This window comes from Aphis gossypii, chromosome X, assembly GCF_020184175.1.
Source record: "Aphis gossypii isolate Hap1 chromosome X, ASM2018417v2, whole genome shotgun sequence".
NCBI classification, from domain to species: Eukaryota; Metazoa; Arthropoda; class Insecta; order Hemiptera; family Aphididae; genus Aphis; species Aphis gossypii.
The window spans coordinates 61,722,152-61,745,954 of NC_065533.1; the positions used below are offsets into that span (position 1 = coordinate 61,722,152).

Genomic DNA, 23,803 nt, shown 5'->3' on the forward strand with positions numbered 1-23,803 from the left:
TTTAAGCGAGTTGTGAGTGTAAAATATTAAATACATTGGAAAATACTCATAGTTCACTTAACAATTTAAATGAGAGAACACAGATAATGTTCTTACCTAAAAGTTTGATAATAGGTCAATTGACTCTAACATCAAAACTAAAAGCATACTTTTGAAACGGGTGAAAGAAAATTTACTATGCCATAGTATATCTAAAAACTTTCATTCAATAAATTTTGTTAAGTTGTCAGTTATATCATATATTGTTCTGTGATCATATCGACAGAAAATGTAGTATACTTAACTACAATATTGATACAATTAGGTTAGGTCGGTATTCATAAATGTAACAAATTTCTATGATAATAATATTATATTGATCATATTTTGATATTTATCTTGATAATTAATTAGGTACATAGTAAAAACAAATATAGAACTTATTTTTGTTTGAATTATAGTTTACAGCGGATAATAGTTTTCTAGAAAGTACCTAATATATAAGATGAATACATAAAATTAATAAGAATATAGTAATGAAAAGGAATTATTTGATATAAGTTTAAAAAACCATGTACCTAATCAATTAATAAAAGGATGAATTCAGAACCAAAATTTGAGTTAAAATACACAATATTCACAAAAAATACTTATAATTACAAAATATCACATACCTTATAAACTTATAACTAAAATTAAAATCATTGATGAAATATTAAAGTTAAAAATAATTTGTGAGATAATATAAAAACAAATCAATTAAAATAACATAAAATGAAATTGAGCTTTTAGAAATATATACACAGATTTTAAACACATATTTGTGACACGATAAAGAATTACGTTGAGAATACACAAATAAATCTGACCAAATTTTTTAAAAAATTAATTTAATATTTGACAAAATATTATTTGGTGTTAGTACATATCAATAGGTATCAAGGACGGACTTAGGTATGTGGTGGCTCCTGGGCGGAATATATGTGGGGGCCCCTAACACATAAACAAGGAAATATATTTTTTTACTTATTAAATAATATTTATATCTTATCTAGATTTTTAGAGAACGTTCATTGTTAATAAATGTGAATACATCTATTATTTAGTTAGTAAAATAAAAATTTTTAAATGTCCATAAAAAGTTCAATATTATTTAATTAAATATGTGTAAATATAAATAAAATATTTTTTCTGTATCCTAATTTAAATATCATAAAATTGTGGGGGCTCCTGGGCTGCAGCCCACTCAGCCCTCTCCTAAATCCGGTCCTATTAGATAGACAAACAAAGAAAAAACTAATAGTAATTAGAAACCCATAATACAAACAACAATTAATATACACATTGTGTTATGTATACACAATTTATAGATAAAATATAATAGTATATTTATAATGTCTATGAGCTATTAGTAAAATAATATATACAATATACAATATATAAATTAAATTTTTTATATACCAAACATAATAAATAATTAGTTGGACAGAATAATTAGTAAATTCTGCGCATTGTAATATATACATTTACAAAATTACCATAATATTTCCCTGGCTTGTCCAGCTATACACAATCAGTTAAAATGTCTGTTATTTAGTCATCTCTGTTAACTCTGCTATCCTTTTCTTAAAAATATAATTTGCTTTTTGCAATAATTTTTTTTCTTCAATCAATCTACTTTCAAAATGTCTTAACAATTTACATTCTTTTTTAGCAGCCAAAAGAATACTCAGCTTTGATGCTATACGTCTATTTGTCCTCAAATAACTGAGGTTTTCTCTTAGAATAACAAAACCTAGGGAAACATGTTTTCGAGATTCTTGTTCTATGGTATTATGAGTATTTCTATCTCGGGAAGTTTTAAATCTCTTACAAGGCTCTCTAGAATTTCTGGTTAGACTTTTCTTTCTGGTAGCTGGGTGGTTGTTGTCAGATTGAGCGATATCACTGTCACAGCTATAACATGAAGCTTTAAGAATAAAATAAAATGCAGTTAGTGACAAAATAATTATATAATTTATACTATTAAGAGCATGCATATGTGGTAGATGAGCATATCCTATTTTATCCAACTCCTTTGCCTCTTTTATGATTTCTCATAATTTATTGTTAAAATTAAAATTCATATTTATAATAGATATTTTTTTAAATGTGATTTTAATAATTCAATTAAGGAAAATTGATTAACAATCAAATATACGATAAAGCAATGAAAGCCCATTTATTTACTATAATCATAAAATAATTTACATGAAAAGTATTGAATTGAGTCCAAGCTATTTTGTTAGTGTTTGAATTGAGTTTGTGAACATTGTATAATTATGTGCAATACACAACAATAAAATAGATATATACGTCAAATCGTTCTGTGATTTAAATTTGTTCAAAATTACCACAGTTGTGCCGCATACTTAAAATTTATTATGAAGTTTATGTTGAATAAATTTTTTTTTTTAAACTGTTCATAATGGGTTTAAGTTTTGACATCAAATAATGATGAAAGATAAGGTTCAACGGTGAACCTCTACAAACTAATGCATTAATCCTTTAATAATATAATCATGGAAAATTTCAACAAATACATTAACATTTATCATAAAAAATGCAACAAAATATTAGTAATTGGGAAAAAAAATGCTATGTTACTATATTTACTATTTATAAATAGTGTAAACATGCATTCACATTTTTTTAGAAGTCTACTCAGCCAACCATCATGTGGTATTATCAAAATAACACAAATTACCAATTCAAACAACTAACAGATACTCATGAGACTTGAATTTATAATATTAATTTATGCAAATTTAATTCTAAAAAATGATAACATACTAATTCCCTTTATTCTAGATTTATGACATATTATTATAATTATATTACAACTAAGTGCCTGCAAGATAATACAAATATATGTATATATTTCTTTTTGCTATAACATGGACAGAGTATGATCAAAAGTTCATATCTACTATTGGAAAATTGTGCACGCCATTGTATTTTATTTACAAACAAAAATATAGATACTTACAATCCTTTTTACTTTCATCACTGTCCGGCGGTTGTTTGTGTTCATAATGTTTTTCTACTCCAACAGGGATTAAATTGCTGCTATCATTGTCATGTACATCGCTCATACTATACGTAACAGAAAACTCATTACTTCCAACAGAAATGTCATCATCAATATCTTCTGAACCTGAACTATTATTTAGCTCTTCGATTAACAGATCTTTGAGTTTTTTAATCACAGGTTGAGGAGGTTCAGGGTCTTTCTTATCAATGGTACAAATAGGTGTTGGTTTTAATTTAACATTTGATATAGGTAGTTTAGCTTGTATATTTACTTTAATGTTTGGTTGAAGTTGATTGAGAGTAACACTTGTTCTGGTTTTTTTTTTTTTTTTGTCAACATCTTTCAAAACATCAAGATTTTTTTCTTTAATAGCTATCACAGATTTCAATTGTTTTTTCTGAACATATGATCTAGTTTTACGGTTTGTAACCTTAGTTGGTTCAAGTTTGGAGCTTAATAATTCAGTACTAAATGCAGTTTTTGGTTCAACATTATGATTTAAAGTAAATTTTTCTAAATTATTTGAAACTGATTTGATTTTAGGTTTTAAAAATGTATCATTACTATTTTCTAAACACTGAAGAAGTTTTTGTCGATGTCGTTGAATATTTAGCCTCATTTGTATTTTGCTATCATTGTTTAAGCGCAACATTTCAATCGGACTGAAAAAATATTTAAAAATTAGTATTTTAATTTTCTATTATTGAATATAAATTATATGTATGTTTAATGTTAAAGAAAGTTTTAATAAATAGTTATTTCCAATTTACCTATAATACATATATTGAAATACTAAATTAAAAATGAATAAAAATGAAATATAGTAGCCAGTAAGAAATCAACTAGAAATTTGAATACACTATATTCAGCCGGTTTGGTGTGTAAAACATAATAGGTACACTACATTATAATATGTCACATGGATATATTAAGTACTTAGCGTGTGTTGCATGAAAAATTAATTAATTTAATGGTACAATAGAATTAAATGAACTTTCCGGTTTGATTGTTTGATAACTACCGTTAGTAGTTGCGATAACAAAATCTTAGACATAAAAACATTGAAACACTTACATACTAGCTATCACTTGCAGATTATGCTGTTATGTTCTTGGCAAATATTCAAATATACTTTTTACAGTTCACCGATTCATCAGTTTTGTCTATTGAAGTATTGCATGACTCGAAAGTACCATAGAATTGACTTCTAATATATCACCAACTGTTGAAGCAATTACAATTGAGAATGAACTAGATGTTCCTCAATCGTCTCTTAAAAAAAAAAAAAAAACAAAAATACATAAATAATATACATGTTACTCATACCTAATAACACATAAAATCTTTTATTTTCAAAACTTACTTTTTTGTTTGAGTTTTAGTTTTTAGGTTATGATGAAAATATTTCTTCATCTGCTACTGCACGAGATATATTTGGTAGAAATGAGTTACAGTTTTAAGCTGGATATGTAGTCCATCGATTTAGAGAAGAATATCCTGAATTGGTATCAACTAAAAGCCATGATGAATCTAACTGATCTTGGATTATAAATTATAATACCTATATGCACGATTTAAGATTTTGTTTGTATTCCTAATCCTTAGAAAAGAAAATATATTTTATCGTTTCTTCTAATGACTAACATCAAAATTACGTGGCAGATAGAAAACTCTATCTTAAACCATGCTACCGACATACCTTGTTAGTTTTATCATGACTTCACACACGGACTACGGCCAATTTAAGTAACGTAATGTACCTATGTTTTCCCGATTTCACGATAATAAGCGTGAATTGTTATGATAGCGTCAGTCGCGTCCGTTTTACATTTTGATAACGGTTGTAATCTCCGAGCGTTATCAGAATAATTGTTACCTCCACTTTGTTTACAAATAACATAGTTAACATAGTTAACCCCTCCAAAATATAATATTATAACGTTACACGTGCTATTGTAGAACAAATGCAGTTTAGTACGCACGCAATTTTTTCATTTTTTTTCCAAAATGCGTGTTTTACACTGAACACAAAAGTCTTATTCGAAAATTCTTGCATGTTTTTACTTAAAAAGTTATACCAAAAAAAATATAAAACACTATAAAAATAATTACGTCAAAAATAATCCACGAAAAAACATCAAAAAAACTACTTTTTGATTTTTTTTCATTCTATGTTTTTATGATGGAAAGAAATATGCAAAAAGATTTTAATTACAGTACTTACTATTTAAAAACTCAAAAATTGATTAAAAAATTGAAACCAAAAATGTGATTACCCGTGGATCGGCACTCGTCGCGACACTCCTCGGCACCATCATTCCGCTCCACAAATCGAAAATATCCCCTGACTTGCTATAGGTATTAGTTATCTTTATTGTAAGACTATAGCTCGACTGCACATCGAGGACTTCGTCACAGCCATATTGACGCAAGTTAACGGTCCTTCCAAGTTAGTAATTATAATATGGCAGTAAGCTGTTTTCACTTTGTATTTGTTGTTTAAACTTAATAAAGAAATTGTCTATATTAAAATTAAAACTTAAAGTGTTTTAATTTATGAACTACCCATCTCACCAACGACTCAAGCTCAACCACGAAATGTGGTCGTCGTTACTCGTTTAAATAATTAATAAGTTGTAAACGATCGCATGTGTCTGCACAGCGATCATTACCTACACTGTCTTGCAATATTTGATTTTCTATTTTTCTGTGTACTTAGTTCTAAAGATGACATTGAACTTTTAAACATAAATAGATATTATTTTGTTTTGGTCATTATTCATGTAATTATAGATGTAAACGTTTAATGAAATATGTATCCATTTTCACACCAAGAAAACGTTAACCATACTACAATACTGCAGCTAAATTTTATACTAATATCCTATAAGGTACATCGATTTAAGCGATTTTACATCTATTTACTCAAATAAATACATAGTACATACTATGGGACGACTGCAACCAGAACATAAAAATGGTAAAACACAAGCTGACTGGACAGCGGACAAAAGTGAAGTGTTTGACTTTTACATGTAACGAACGGAACAAACAAAAAACTTAAATGAACGGTCTTTCAGTGTCACCACACTAAATAATAAACAATGGAAAAACTAAGAACTTTGTGACACTGAAAGCATGACTAAATGAAAAACTTTAAGTTTTGAACATAACCGATATTATAGAAATTAGAAACACTAATAATGATTCCACAGCTGGCCGGTCGCACACGAAAGCCTGATAAGAGTATAAGACTCCGCCGACAAACCTGCAACAACTGTGGAACGCACCGTTTCGTGCACATGAAAATGATAACATAAAACAATGCACAACAGAAAACGAAAAATTGCCATATTGGCGTGAACAATGAGTATGAGTTCATTAAATTAAAACTTCATACTTAATGATTTATTAATGCGATTAGTATGTAGACAATACGTATCTACAAAATATAAATTATGATATAATTAATAACACGTAATATAATCACGTTTATTTCTCTTATTTATTAGGTACCTATCAAATATATAATGTGGCAGAAATCCTGGAAAAAAACACAAGAATTCAATATGACAAACAATCATATTCAAATAACTGCAAAAAATAATTATAGAGTTTTTTATTAGTCCTTAGTAATTTTCTATGATTATCAGTTGGCCTTGTATAACAATTTTGATATTTTAAAAAATATCAATTATTTCAACACTTTACAATAATTAAGAAAGAAGTTAATATTATATTATTATATTGTAAAATTTAAAAATAAATTGTTATTTTAATAATAAATAATTTCAGAAAACAAACTTAAGGTGATGTATTTGCACCATCTAAAATTTGAAAGTGGATCTATATAGTTTTTAAAAACTGGCACTTAGTAGTAGGTACTAAATATATAATCATACTGTCATCTACCTAATATGAACATAATATTGGAAATAATACTTTTAAGTGTATTTAGGTATTGACTGGTAACTGATTAAAAATGTGTTTGTAAATTCTCGCTAAATATTATTTTGGAAGTTATACCAAAAAATACCAAAAAAACTATAAACATTAATTTCTTTAAAATACGTGATATCTACGATAAAAACATCATTTTTTTTTTAATTGTATATTTTTAAAAATAGATGGAAATACGCATAGATTTTAGTTATCGTACTTGCTATTTAAAAATTCGAAGAAATTGATTATCACAATATGCCTCGGCGGTGACTGCGCGTATATCGGCACTCATCGCTACGCTCCTCGGCGCCGATGCTTCGCTCCGCACAAATCGAAAATATCCTTCGATTTATTATGCAAAACCACCTCATGTAGGTCACAGGGTAAAAAGTGTTGTTAAAATTAACATAATTAATAATTGGCGACAATCTAATACGAAAACGTAAAAAAGCAAAGTATACAGCGTTCTGTATCGTTCAATTGTAATATAAGAATCTGCGTTACTGACGCACAAATCAGGTGGAATAATTATAATAATCTTAATAATAACAAAATAAAAACATAATTAATAATAGACGACAACCCAATACGAAAACGTAGGAAAGCAAAGTATAACGCGTTTGGCGCATACATGCGTAAAATCGTAACCTATGGTAAGATATAACTTCCAAAATAATGATTTGCGAGAATTTTGGAATAAGACTATAGTGTTCAGTGCTTTTAAACACACATTTTGGAAAAAAAATCGAAAAAATCTTTATCTTTATATATACATTTATTAAAACGTGAGGCGATTTCTTATGACGGTTATATCTGAAGTTCTACAGGACCGATTTTTATGATTTGTTTTCTAACGCAAGTACTTGGTGTCCAGATGAGCAATCACAAGAGAAAACTACAAAAAGAGTTAATTATTTAAATAGTTAAAAAAAGTAAAAATAAGTTTAAAAAAAAAATAATAATAAAATAAGTCAGATTGTTTTACCAACTATATCAAAACCACGAGATAGCATATTATTGTATCTTATCATTCTTATCCACCGTAGTAGAAAAAATTGATAACTGATAAGGGTTAGAAATTGTAAACTTACGTACAAATTTCGAGGGGCCCACGATCCACCTTGGGTAAATTGCCTACCTGATACATATACATAATATACTGATCGCATAATCACAAACGTCTCGCGGGCAACGACGATCGGAATGACTATAATATAATTAATATAACCTGACTAATTCACCGACTGATAATTAGTGATAAACGTAGAGCTTGTACAATGATAGATCATAGATCGAGGCTTGCGATTTATACAGTTTAGTATCACGCATTTAGTATGCAATGAGAAAGCATTTTACAAAATTCGCATTTTAAAGTGGCGCTTGCACAAGTTTTTTGAGATTCAAAATGGTCAATGATAATGTCTAAGTTTTAAACACCGTTGAACCGAATATTAAAAACAAATTAAACAAAGTTTGAATCATATTATTATAGAGTTAGAATTTTTAACGAGCAACGAAGTGCGCGTCGTCAACTAGTATCTTATAAAAATATGTGGGTATTAAAAATGTTAGGCCTAAAAATACAGAAGAATAAGGAAATTAAACATGGTGAGTTGGGAAAAAACTTGATGCAATCTACGTCCGTATGTGTATGTATAATCACTCCTTTATTATAAAACGGTAAGGTTTCTCCAAATGTAATATAAAAGCAATCTACTATTATAGGCATATACGATCGTCAGAGGCGTGTCTAGGACCAAAATTTAGGACAGGCCTTGTTATAATATATAAATATAATTTTAAAATGCATTTTTTGGGTATACTTAAAGGTTAAAAATCAGGGTAGGCCCGGGCCTACCAAGCCTACCCGCTGGACACGCCTCTGCATATAATCAACGACGGCGGTACAATATAATTTATCAGAAACTAAATAAACAATTAAAGTACCTACATTTCGAAATATTTTTACTATTCCGTACATGCCTTTACGGTTGCTCATACTTGGCTCGTCACAATATCATTTCTATAAATCAATATGAATTCGCAAACTAACCCCATCATATTGTAGTATGAAAAATACAAATCGCAAATAACTATAATAATATATTCAATGACTTAACAAGATCAATTGGTGCACAATGCACATCATATAAACACTGTCCTGGTCACTGGTGACAAACTGACGAGTCAAAAAATATTCTGTTCACTTTGATGATTCATAAATCATAATTTTAACTCACGATGAGATCGTTAAGAAAATAATTGTGGGCCATATATGTACTATTTCAAGAATCTTAGAATATAATTGTTTTTTATTTTTTTTGTTTCTAGTTTTAATTTCTCAGTGAGTTGTGTGAATGTGAAAGTATTAAATATTTGATAATATGTGATAATGCTCATACTTCACTTAAAAATTAAAATATCCTAAAAATCCAACAAGATAACTCAGATAATTTTCTTACCTAAAAGTTTTATAATAGGTCAAAGATCAATTCACTCTAATATCAAAACTAAAAGCACACTATTGAAACGGATAAAAGAAAATTTACGATGTCGTATGTGTCAATGTGTGTAAGACATGCGAGTGTGACGTCCTCTTAAACTTAAATGAATATATCCATTTTAGTCAGTCATGTAATTGAATTGAGAAAATATTAGAATTTGTAATTGTATTGTATTTTAATATTTTAAAATTATAATAAATTAAATTATATTATAAAAATAAATTTAAAAAAATAATAATAATTATTATTAAATATATTTTTTATTATTTTTTTTTTTTTTAACAAAATTAAAATACCTGACCTATGTATAATAATTTACTAAGGGTCTAAATTCCAAATAATAAAAAAAAAAATTTACAGGCACTCCAGAAATTTAGGTCCGCATAACCTGCCTGTGATGACTATGTATCATATTTGTTTTTATTTTATACTATAATTCAATGTTCAAAAACATTAAAATCTAGAAACATTTATTCTATACATTTTGTTAAGATGTCAGTCATATCAACAAAAAATGTAATATACCTAACTACTATATTGATACAATTATTCATAAATGTAACAAATTTGTATGATCATTGATCATATTATGATATTTTCTTGATAATTAATTACATAGTAAAAACAAATGAAGAATTTATTTTTGTTTGAATTATAATTTACAGCAGATAATAGTTTTCTAGAAGGTAACATATAAAACAATAATATTGTATTAAAGAGAAATTGTTTAATATAAGTATTAAAAACCATGCAATCAATTAATAAAATGACAAATTCAGAATCAATATTTGAGTTTAAAACACAATATTCACAATAAAAGACTTATAATTGCTAAACATCACATACATTATAAACTTATAACTTATAAATCAAAATTAAAATCAATGCTGGAATGTTAAGGTTAAAAATAATTTGTGAGATAATATGAAAACAAATCAATTAAAATAACATCAAATGAAGATGAGCTTTTAGTACAACAGATTTGTTATACACAGATTTTAAACACATATTTGTGACACGATAAAAAATTACATTTAGAATACACACATTAATTTAGTATTTGGCGTTAATATAATATGTAAGTGTACAAACAGAAAAAAGTAGTAGTTATTAGAAACACATAATACCTACAAACAACAAATGAACATATTGTATTATGTATACAAAACATACAGATAAAATAAAATAATACATATTTTATAATGTCTATAAACTATTACTAAAATAATATATTAATATTAATTTTTTATATAGGTACCTACCAAACATAATAAATAATTAAATGGTCAGAATAATTGGTACATTCTGCGCATTGTGATATATACATAATACATTAACAAAATTACCATATTTCCGTGGCTTGTCCAGCTATATACAATCAGTTAAAATGTGTGTTATTCTGTTAACTCTGTGCCCCTATTTTTTAAAATAGCATTTGCTTTGTACAATATTTTTTTTTTTTTTAATTTATTTACTCTCAAGACTTTTTAACAATCTACATTCTTTTTTAGCAGCCAAAAGAATAATCGGCTTTGATAGTTTACATCTATTTGTCTTCAAATTACTGCAGGCCTTTATTAGAATATCAAAATTTTGGGCTATGTGATCTCGTGTTTTTTTTGTGCTTGAATTATTTCTTGATCTGTGTAATAGATATCTCTAATTCTTTTTACTTTTATCACTGTCTGGTGGTTGTTTGTTTTCATAATGATTATCTACTCCAACAGGGATTAAATTGCTACTATCATTGTCATGTACATCGCTCATACTATGTATAACAGAAAACTCATTACTTCCAACAGAAATGTCATCATCAAAATCTTCTGAACCTGAACTATTATTTAGCTCTTCGATTAATTGATCTTTGAGTGTTTTAAACACAGGTTGAGGAGGTTCAGGGTCTTTTTTGTCAATGGTAGGAATAGGTGTTGGTTTTAATTCAACATTTGATATAGGTAGTTCAGCTTGTATATTTACTTTAATGTTTGGTTGAAGTTGATTGAGAGTAACACTTGTTCTGGCTTTTTTTTTTTTTTTGTCAACATCTTTCAAAACATCAAGATTTTTTTCTTTAATAGCTATCACAGATTTCAATTGTTTTTTCTGAACATATGATCTAGTTTTACGGTTTGTAACCTTGGTTGGTTCAAGTTTGGAGCTTAATAATTCAGTACTAGATGCAGTTTTTGGTTCAACATTGTGATTTAAAGTAAATTTTTCTAAATTATTTGAAACTGATTTGATTTTAGGTTTTAAAAGTGTATCATTTTTATTTGCTAAACGCCGAAGAATTTTTTGATTTCGTTGTTTCATAAATAGCCTCGTTTGTATTCTGCTATCATTGTCATGTACATCGCTCATACTCTTTGTATCAGAAAATTCAAAACTTCCAACAGAAATGTCATCATCAATATCTTCTGAATCTGAACTATTATTTAGCTCTTCGATTAATTGATCTTTGAGTGTTTTATTATTGTTTAAGCGCGACATTTCAATCAGACTGAAAAAATATTTAAAAATTAGTATTTTAATTTTCTATTATTGAATATAAATTATATGTATTTTTAATGTTAAAGAAAGTTTTAATAAATAGTTATTTCCAATTAACCTATATTACATATATTGAAATACTTAAATTAAAAATGAATAAAAATTGAAATATAGTAGCCAGTAAGAAATCAACTAGAAATTTGAATACACTATATTCAGCTGGTTTGGTGTGTAAAACATAATAGGTACACTACATTATAATATGTCACATGGATATATTAAGTAATTAGCTTGTGTTGCATGAAAAATTAATTAATTTAATGGTACAATAAAATTAAATGAACTTTCCGGTTTGATTGTTTGATAACTACCGTTAGTAGTTGCGATAACAAAATCTTAGACATTAAAACATTGAAACACTTACATACTAGCTATCACTTGCAGAATATGCTGTTATGTTCTTGGCAAATATTCAAATATACTTTTTACAGTTCACCGATTCATCAGTTTTGTCTATTGAAGTATTGCATGACTCAAAAGTACCATAGAATTGACTTCTAATATATCACCAACTGTTGAAGCAATTACAATTAAGAATGAACTAGATGTTCCTCAATCGTCTCTTAAAAAAAAAAACAAAAATACATAAATAATATAAATGTTACTCATATCTAATAACACATAAAATCTATTATTTTCAAAACTTACTTTTTTGTTTGTGTTTTAGTTTTTAGGTTATAATGAAAATATTTCTTCATCTGCTACTGCACAAGATATATTTGGTAGAAATGAGTTACAGTTTTAAGCTGGATATGTAGTCCATTGATTTAGAGAAGAATATCCTGAATTGGTTTCAACTAAAACTTAAAAGCCATGATGAATCTAACTGATCTTGGATTATAAATTATTAGTGATATTACGCGACGTTTCGCCCCCGCCGGCGTAACCTAACCTAACTTAACCTAACCTCCCCGCGTAATTTGAAAACGTGTCGTGGTCGGCTCATTTAACTGGCTCCCTCCGCAATCGCAATATATATCACTATTATTATCATTTAAAACCTTATCAACTGTTAACAATCTGTGTTCAGTAAATTGATAATAATTTAGGAATACTTTTTTGACATATTATAATTGTTATATTAAAACGTTTTGTTTTGACGCTTTCTTAGCATGGGCAAGTTTTTAAAATATTTTTTATTTATTTTGTGTATTTATGTACACTTCACATTTTTATTTTGACGTTTTAAATTAGTATTAAAGAAGTAGTATATAAAATAATAATAGTTTTTTTCAAATCTGTGTTGTCTAATAAAACGAAAGTTAACAAGATATAGAGTATGATATGTGAACCTAAACAAATTAGATCCTAAATGAAAACACTAGTATGTGGAGGAGAAAGTTTAACATAATGCTTGGAAGTGACAATAAAATAATAAAGACAGTACTGTCTTGGAAACCAGATTGGAGAAATATAATTCTTCATGATCTAGAGAAGTGGCATGAAGTTTCAAATGGAAGCGTTAAGGGTAAAATAATAAGACTTAAGATGTAAATACTTGAGTTTTGATTTGATTTCTTTGATTATTGACAGGCATTGTTCTAGTTGAACTATAATAGGTTAAGTTACATACATGGACTGAAAGAATAAAATTAATATTATTAAAAAAGTGTACATGAATTGTATAAATATAATAAAAGTAACCTTACTTATTAGTCAAAAATACCTCTTTTAACTCCATTAAAGTAAATATAAAATAAATTCAATCAGTAAAAATAAAAAATAAAAACAATCAGTATTATAATCATAATATTAGTCAAATAATATAATCAGTCAAAAATACTAAAATATAAGTAAAAAGTAAAAAATCAATAATTAATAAATTTAATTTTGGTAAGACCCAATAGACTACAATACATAAAATATATTAAATAGAAAGTATAAATAAAATTATAATCATATTAGTTATTGGTCAAAAATAAAAAAGTGTAATAATCAAAATAGTCAAAATAAATTCAATCAAAATAAATAATTCAATCAGTCAGTATAAATAAAAAGTAAAAGTAAAATATTCATTTAGCATTGTGTATGGATCCTACAGATTTATTTGCTTCTATACAAACATTTAAAGAATGTGGCATTTTTTTTGTTTTTGTAGGCAATTGTGAAGGGTTAAATGGTTTTCGAGGTAATTGGCTGGAAGAAAGTTTATTACTACTATACCCATGCTCGGTCACGTTTTTCCATTTAGGACATCTGCCCGCAGTTAATGTTTTTCTTCCTGCAATTTGAGTTACTCTTCTTGATCGAGCGGTTGGCTGTGTGGCAATATTTTTGTTGCTGACTAATTTAGGTTTTTTGGAAGTATGACTTAATCCCGAGTACTTACCAAACGTCTCCATTGCTGAGGTAAGACTAGCATGTGTTTTAACATTTTTTTGGTAGGAATTTACAAATGATTTTATAACCGGTAAGAAGTATGTCTTATCTGTGTCAAATTTTTTCTTCATATCTTCTATAGTTTTATTGAAACTATTCATTATTTCCCCATAATCATCTATTTGTTCAATATTAATCTTAGAGTCCATTTTCTGATTTATTTGATTACTTGTACCTGCTTGTGTGCAATTTTCATCTATATTCTTATTATATTCAACAATTCATGTCTGTAACCGAACCATACCATCCACTCTCGATATCTGAATTCCCAGATGCTAATAAATGTAATTTTTTTTTCATGTCCTCTGTCATAGGTAAACAAATGCTTAGATCTATATTTAGTTTCTGAGCTATGAATAATTGGTGTTTACATGGAAACCCTGTATTGCCACGAGGACATGTACAAATGCCAAGATCTAAATCCACTAGATATTCAGTATTGTGTTGTATATTTGTAACATCAAAAAGCATAGAATTTGTATTCACAGGTTTGTACCGTAAATATTTTTTTTGTGCTTTTGTAAGACTATATTTATTTTGTAGGTATTGCGGTGGTCTAATAGCAGCTATATCCAAGAGTTTCATTTCGTAAAAGGTATCTAAGTCATTTATAATAAAATAAAACAATTGCACTGGAGAATAAGCCTTAGTTCTCTGAAGAATAATATCTTTCACGATCTTCATACCAGCCTCACTTATATTGTTTGTATTTTGACCTCTAGTTATAAGACCTTTTCGAAAACACAATGCCCACTGCTCTTTTCTTTCATATAATTTTTGTAAATAATATTCAAATTTTGGATATTTTAATACAAATTCATTTTTAAGTGCATTTTCAAATGTATTTACTAATTCGTCACTATTTTTTGAATAAATCATGTGTCTTTTTAAAGAGGAGTTATGTTTGAATATCTGTTGACATTCGTCACAATCAAACTTCTATAAAATAAATCAATTTACTTACTCATCAAAGTTATAGTATTATAGAATATAAAGTAGCCCGATCCAATACAAAACATGAAAACTCACAAAACAATCTTAATAACTATAAGGCAATGTATTTTTGATGTTTGGAATTTTTAATTTACTAATATTATTGTACCTATGTAGTGTTATTCATTGCATCACACTATTTAGTTATTGACAATCATATTATACTGACATATTGTAAATTTATAAATATATTTTTAATATGTGTTGTATACACTTTTTTATTATTATTATATTGTAATATAATTTGTTGTTTATGTAGCCATGTAGGTACCTACTATTTGTTTATTATTATTTATTTATTATTCACAGTATTAAAACTTGTTTATTAATTTAACTTATACATGTCTGTATTACTATATTAATCTATTCTGTTCAACAAACATAATATAGGTAAACATAAAAAACAATACATTTTTAAACATATATATAATTTTTATTAAAAACATTCATATAACAATTTCAAAAAACATAAATTTACATTCAAATTACAATGTATATAAATAAACAAATGACAATAAAAGGAAATATAGGTAAACATATTAAAACAATTCAAATTTCAACTTTTAAAAATTCATAAAACAATTATTATAGACATTACATATATTATTTTTTTTTTTAAATACGGGCAAGAGCCCAAATACATGAATACAATATTTAGTATATTATACAATAATTTATATTACATATAAAGGATAATAAAATTTTGAATAAAATCATTACAATTAACATAATTAAAAAAAAATAAAAATGTGAAGTGTACATACATTCTCATTACTGCTAGAATCCAAAAAAGAAAACAAACAAATATAATATATTAGTATATAATATTATTATATAGGTATTGTGTGTACAATCAAAATATACACAAAATAAATAAAAAATATTTTAAAAACTTGCCCATGCTAAGAAAGCGTCAAAACAAAACGTTTTAATATAACAATTATAAATAATATAATATGTCAAAAAAGTGTTCCTAAATTATTATCAATTTACTGAACACAGATTGTTAACAGTTGATAAGGTTTTAAATGATAATAATATTGATGTATACATTGCGATTGCGGAGGAGGCCAGTTAAATGAGCCGACCATGACACGTTTTCAAATTACGCTCCCCGGCAATTTTTAAGATAAGACGTTTCGTTTAGAGAGTTATTAGACATAGGACGTTTGCCCCCCAGCATATTTTGATAAGTACTTTAATTTTAAATGACAATATTACAAAATTACAAATACATACTCAATATTCACACAATATAATTACAAATAGTCAAAATTTAAATAAATCACAATTATATTATATCATATTAAATTTCGTAAAAATGAATAAATGAATACATTTTTAGGTCAACTGACTTATTTTTTTTAAATAATATAAAATGTCATTATGGTTATTATATTTAAATGTTGTACAAAATGACTGTAGTTCCTTTTCCTTAAAACTAAGTATTTTCGGTACATTTATTATTTCATTTTGTTTTTGTATCAATGCAGTCGTTGCAGACGCATTGCACATCTGTATTGATTCGATAAATATATATAAATTAGGATGTTTAATTCTTACAATATTTTTTAATTTTTGTTGAACCCTTCTGACACGTTGTTGATCCGACCATAGCCTTCTTTTGTGACATTGTAAACGTTCCACATGTGTGGTAAAAATATTGGCGGATGTCGTAGAAAGCGAGTTGTACCGTACTCCGTTATTGTGGATTTGTAAGACTTGTAAGTTCCGTTGACGTAATATATAAAGCTACTGGGGATTTTTTTTCCCAACTACCGGGTAGATCAGTGGGCCGTCCGTCTAAACTGAATATAAAATTATGTAGTATAAAAAGTGAATTTATCATCTTAAATAGATACTTCCGTGTTTCTATTTTTTTTAATATTATCGTTATAAGCTCTGCCATATAGCGAGCTACAATAGTAAGGTTTTAGTTAAATACTTAAATTGTATTTTGTTATTTTATATTATTATATTAGCACACTATAAGCTCTGCAATATAGCGAGGTATAGACTACTATAGTAGGTAAGTGAAATTGTATTCTGTTATATTATAACAGAATATACAGTAGTATTAGCGAGTTATAGTAAAATTATACTTTTTATTTATATTATGTTATACTATGGCTCATGATAGCCACTTATTGCCTTATAGCCACTTATTGTAAATACGATTTTTTGATTTTTTATGTATCTATTATAGTCGATTGGTAGCAACTGGCCAGCGGTGTACCGACTAATTTGTAAGTTATTATTATTATTTATTTTTACCAATTTATTTATTATTCGGTCATGCCATACAGGCAAATATTATTATTATTTTTATATGTTGAACCAGAAGGGCCGTAGACTTTATTATAAATTGTTAGTTGGGTCCTAAGGGCCATAATTAATTATTCCTTATTTTATAATAAATTCTAAACATACATTGACAATTATACTGTTTTATTATATTATATTATTCACTACATGGATAATATATTTCTTTCGGCAATACATCACTACACCAGCAACATCATCCAATATGTTAGTTCGTTTGATAAAGATATTTAAGTATGTATATGTACATGTGTACATAAGATTGTGCGCGTAATAAATAACATATAAGCAACCGGGCTCACGGGCTATATAGTAGAACGTTCCCGACGCGAACAACACTAATACCAAAAATCAAGTTTATATTATTAAATGTGAGACCTTTTACGTCGGGATTTTTTTTTACCGTGATTCAATGAAAATATGCTGTGAGTAAATTTCAAAAATCATTTTTTTTCTTCTATACGGTTAGATCACCCTAGACGCTAGACTATACAAACATGTATTTTTTTGTTATGTGTACCTACTTATGTCATAGACGTATAGACGGTTGTAAAATATATAACAAACTACAAATTATTTTCAAGAATAACAGAAAGCAGAGTGAAACTTTACTATAGTATATAACTACCTTAGTTCTGCTCTTATCCATAACTTTCTATATGGATATTTCGTTTAAAATAACTTTACTTTTATTTTTATAAATAAATTACAAACAAGTGTTTCGATATAATTTATCCATGTCCAAAATTAAACTATTAATCAAGTTTGTTTTCCTAATTAAAAAGTATAGATTATATAATACAGTTGTTAGCATTTTAAGTATTATAATATTATGATGTTAATGGTTTTATTCGTGCGTATATTATAAAAAATATCATTCTTCATTACTGCTTAATGCTTATTTGGGTTTTTTTTTGCCATTTTGCCGTTAGGTACTTGTCCAAATGTATCTGTAGCTGAATTTTATTTTGCATATAATTGTATATTTAGTGGTTTTTATATTTTATATTTATTCACTTATTTTTAAAATCTTTTACGGTTGACAGCATATAGAGATATAGAGATATAGAGGAGTCGAATATAATGTAATTGTCGAAATAAATTAATTCCAATTTTTGAAAGCCAATCAATAGATAAAGATTAAAGTTTGTTTACAGATTTGTTTCACCGCATGATGCTAATAAGTATTGTGAATTGTAAATTGTAATATTTAATAAAAGAATACATTCATTTAATATTTTTTTTTATATTACTCTGATTAAATGTTTAGTTTTATTTTTAAAAGTATATTAAAATAATATATTTATATATATTTATATTGTAAACGATCTGGTACAGTCTCAAAAATCTAAGAATATAATTATTAATTTTTTTATTTTTAATGTCTGCAGTGTTTTGTTTAATATAATATTTACGCGTTATTATCATTTACAGTTATCACTTGTAACACCATATTATTATTATATTGTAATCCAAACATAGATATTCTAAATTATGGATACGTGTGTGAGATCTATATTGAGTGTTTTACTAGCAAAATAAACAAATAAATTATTTAATTCACTGTTATTATATTATACAATAGGGTTTTATATTTTTTTTAAATCTCAAATAAACTTATCATGCATTACCTAAGTAATATTATAGTAAGGAAGAATTACATTTTAAAACTAATGGTTATTTTAAGTGTATGATCAGTATTGAGTGTTTTATTAGCAGAATAAAAAAAAAAGATATAATTTAATTCACTATTATTATATTATACAATAAGATTACATAAATCTCAAATAAACTTATAAATTATTAAGTAAAATTAAAATAAGGAAAAATTAAATTTTAAATCTAATGGTATATAATAGATTTAAGTGTGTGATATTAATTTTGAGTTATTTACTTTTTCATTCTGCTGTAATCTTTTATTTTTATTTTTATTTTAATCTTTTACATTTATGTTAGCGGTTAGCCTCATCTTTAGTTCGCTAGTTTTTTTAGTCCTTATTACCTATTGTTAAATTGTGTTTTTACTATCTATGCCGGAACCATATTATGCTAATAACGACGGTGAGAGTGTTCACTGGTTGTAGAAAAAAACTTAAATAATAATAATCATATTATACAGAAGACTGCTGAAACCGCGTCGTTACGTAATTAAAATATAGTATATTACTCACAATAACAAAATAATTATAATATTAGACAAAAATAAAATAAACAAAAAGCAGGCAAGTGGGTACCGCTCTGCTGTACATTAGGAGGTGGGGTGGACCTCAGACTAGGGTAGGTTACATTTGAATGCAATGATAGGTATCATTTTAAACTACAAAATAATTTGCAAATATTCATGATTTTGACGAATTTTTGTCAAAATTTGAACTTCAAATGCTAATAAAAAAAAAATGTGCCTATGTATTCTTATAATTTTTAATCACTATAAGAATAATATATGAAGAACTTTGTATAAAATTTTCAAGTATTTTGATAGGGCCAAAAAATTTTATCGACACTTCAAAAAATTTTTTTCAGAAAAATTGAAAATTTCAGTTGTCTATAAATAGCTCAAAAAAACTCAAAATATTTTGAAAATTAAATCATGTAAAGAAAATGCCAATTTAAATAACTGGTAAAATTTTCAAGTATCTACGACTTATACTTTTTGAATAATAACAAATATTTAAAATCGTTTGAGGCTAAACCGTTATTTAACGCGGTTTTGTAAAAATTTAAAATTCAAACACTCATAAAAATTTTTTGTCTGAATCCGGTAGACTTTTTTTTTACAGATATTTGAAGAAAAATTTATGGAGAACCATGTACCAAATTTTCAAAACTTAATTATAAAAGAAAAAATTTTTACGATTTTCCAACCACAAAATTATTTGCAAATTTTCGCAATTTTGACATATTTCGTATAAATTCGAACTTTAAGCACTTATAAAAAAAAAATTGTGACTAACGATTTCGGATTTTTTTTTAACACTTTAAGAACAACTTATATGAAACCTTGTATTAAATTTTCAAGATTTTCTGGTCAGCCAAAAAATTTTTATCGTTATTGAAAAAAAAAAATACTTAGAAAAATTGAAAATTTCAATTGTCTATAAATAACTCAAAAAGTCAAATTTTTTTAAAAATTTAACTGTATATAGATAACACTAACATAAACATTTGGTGAAAATTTCAAGTATTTACAGTGATTAGTTTTTGAATTACAACCATATAAAAAAATCGATTCGGTCGAAAACTGGATTTTCGTAAAAATTCCCGTTTTTCCGTCATTTTTTTTTTTGTTTTTCTCGATTTTTTTGAAAACTGTTGGAAAATGTTTACTTTTTACCTCTATAATGCACCAAGGATATTCACTTTTACATCGGAAACCACCCCCATAGTTTGAAATTGGAGCATTATTTCGACTAGTTATGCTGTACACAGACACAAAAAAAAAAAAAAAAAACACACATTGTAAAATCAATACATTCATCACTTCGTTCAGAATCTAATATACAGCTATAATATTATTATTTGTGTGTATGTGCTGATCAGTCGCGAGTATGTGCCAATATATGGGCTAATATATGTCTTACTTACACATTAAATTATCAAATATATAATAACTTATTCCGTGCTATTTGGAAGGAAATATACGGTAAGTTTTACTGCTAGTTAAATTTTCCCTTTCTTTTCCTCTCTATATATTGAATATATACAAATTGTATACACATTAATATTTAATATTCTTATATTATAAGATATTATGTACAGATCCAGCGCGACGATAGTGGCGCGAAGCTAAGTAAAAAAAAAAATAGCGGAGTAGCCACTAACGTATAATAACAGGACACCGAGTTTTAACATTGAAAAATCGTCCTAATTTATGTCAATTCTTTGCCAAGCTCTACAGGGCAAACGGCTGAACATATAAACTAGTATAAGGTATCAATCGATCAGAAATATTGTGCAGGTGGGAACAGAGGAATTCGCTAGCAGATTGGTTAGATAGTTTGTAAGTTATAAGCAAAAATGTTAAGTACTTTTAAGACCGATTTTGCGTACGGAACAGTGGGGACGGATGAGCGGTGGGTCGAGGAACGAAAATATCGTAAATATCCCCCGACCCGCCGCTTATCCATTCCCAATACTCTCATCGCGGCGGTGGCGGCAGCGACGATATACTACGACGGTACTCGGAAAAAAAAGCCACGGAAAAAAAATACGGTAAAAAAAGCCCCGTCATAGGAAAAAAAAACCCTATACCATATTATGATTTATACAATTAATTATAATCATAATATCCATAACCATTTTTTTTTTTTTTTTTTTTAATGTAAAAATGTAAATAAGATGAATACATATTATTAAAATAAATATAAATATAAATTAATTATATCACAGTTAAAAATACATTATTAATTGTAGTTTGTTGTTTGTTTATATTTTAAAAAATGTTTAAAGGTAAAAAATTTAGTAGCATTGCTTTCTAATGTTGTGGCTAACAGTCATAAGAAAATCTAATATACTTATATCATTATTTTTGATTTGCATGCATACATTTTTTAAGCGGTTTTCGGTTAATTTTTTTGTACCAAGTTTTGTACTACCATAATCTCCTACATTACTTAACGCCAATTTTGCTTGGTCTGCCGCAACTTCCATTTTCATTTTACCTAACCTACCATACCCAGATAGTGTCTACAATAAAATATAATACTTTCATCATTTATAAGATAAAGTCAAATGACAATAAATTACCTACTTTTACTGCTGTACCCACGGTCTTAGAAGATATCTTCTAAGACCGTGGCTGTACCTATGCTTTAATCTTTTATATTCCGAATGTATATTTATACCTATATAGTGTAAAATATTATATAATAATATAGATAGGTATATTGTTTAAAAATTTAAAATTATAAAATGTACACTATTATAAAAAAGTAATATGTATTTCGTAGGTACGGGGCTTTTTTTTCCTATGACGGGGCTTTTTTTACCGTATTTTTTTTCTGGGGCTTTTTTTTCCGGGGCTTTTTTTTCCTAGATTCACTACGACAACGCACGGACGATATTATTACTCTATAGTCTATGGTGACAACTGACAATTGCAAAAACAAACCGTTTCGTGACTATTAGTTGCAACTATAATTAGGTCGATGGTCAGTCATATATTCTAAATTCTGTGATTTTCCATCATGGTCCATTTATGTCTCAAGCCCATTATACGTCAATTATTAGACACAATAAGAAATGGATTAGATGCAACGATATATCAACAAGTATTGAACGCTGGCCTCGAGGTGGAAAAGATGTCTACATTATAATTATGGCAAAAAAAATAGTCAGGAGGCCAGCGGTTATTAACGATTATTATTGTTATTATTATTATTGTTATAGAAAACTAGATAATTAACACATCAACATTAAAAATAGTTGATATCACAAGAAAAACACTTCGTTATAACACCGTGTAAGAAAAAGCTAAGTTAAAAAAAAATGTTAAAATGATTAAATCTTTAAAAGACGTGATATAATATGGAAATAAAGTAAAATGCCATTTTATAATATTACAAATACCTATGATGACAAATAAGATCAATTATAATGTTAAATACTTAGTCAACATATTATGTTTAACTATTTGGCAGGACGTAGAAGTATACTTAAATTAATACAATTAAGTACCTAACCACTACATTATATTTTACAGTAATTAATAATGTATCAACAATATGTTGACTAAGTATTTAACATTACAATTGATCTTATAATTGTCATCATAGGTATTTGTAATATTATAAAATGGCATTTTACTTAATTTCCATATTATATCACGTCTTTTAAAGATTTAATCATTACTAAATTTTTTTTTTTTAACTTAGCTTTTTTATTACACGGAGTTATAACGAAGTGTTTTTGGTGCGATTACTATTACAAGGTATAAAGTATTTGGCGTTACAATGTTAAACTGACCATTTGATTCGTTATAGAAACATATGTGAAGGCAATATATATATTATATATGTATATATAGAGAGAGAGACCTAACCCACGTTTTGTAAAAAATTGT

At 26.8% G+C, this 23,803-nt stretch overlaps 1 protein-coding gene and 1 long non-coding RNA gene across 2 annotated transcripts; one reads left to right on the plus strand and one right to left on the minus strand.

Moving 5' to 3' along the window:
• Positions 1-767: 767 nt before the first annotated feature.
• LOC114122077 (uncharacterized) lies at positions 768-6,267 on the minus strand. The gene is made up of 4 exons (XM_050206177.1): positions 4,416-6,267; positions 4,127-4,324; positions 3,008-3,714; positions 768-1,948 (listed from the first exon to the last, which is right to left on the minus strand). The coding sequence occupies exons 3-4, from the start codon at positions 3,702-3,704 to the stop codon at positions 1,569-1,571; spliced, it is 1,077 nt and encodes a 358-aa protein (XP_050062134.1). The 5' UTR covers positions 3,705-3,714; positions 4,127-4,324; positions 4,416-6,267; the 3' UTR covers positions 768-1,568.
• Positions 6,268-13,914: 7,647 nt separating this feature from the next.
• LOC126551801 (uncharacterized) lies at positions 13,915-15,638 on the plus strand. Its single transcript, XR_007605684.1, has 3 exons — positions 13,915-14,397; positions 14,742-14,915; positions 14,971-15,638. It is a non-coding gene; the product is annotated as an uncharacterized LOC126551801 (long non-coding RNA).
• The last annotated feature ends 8,165 nt before the right edge of the window (positions 15,639-23,803 follow it).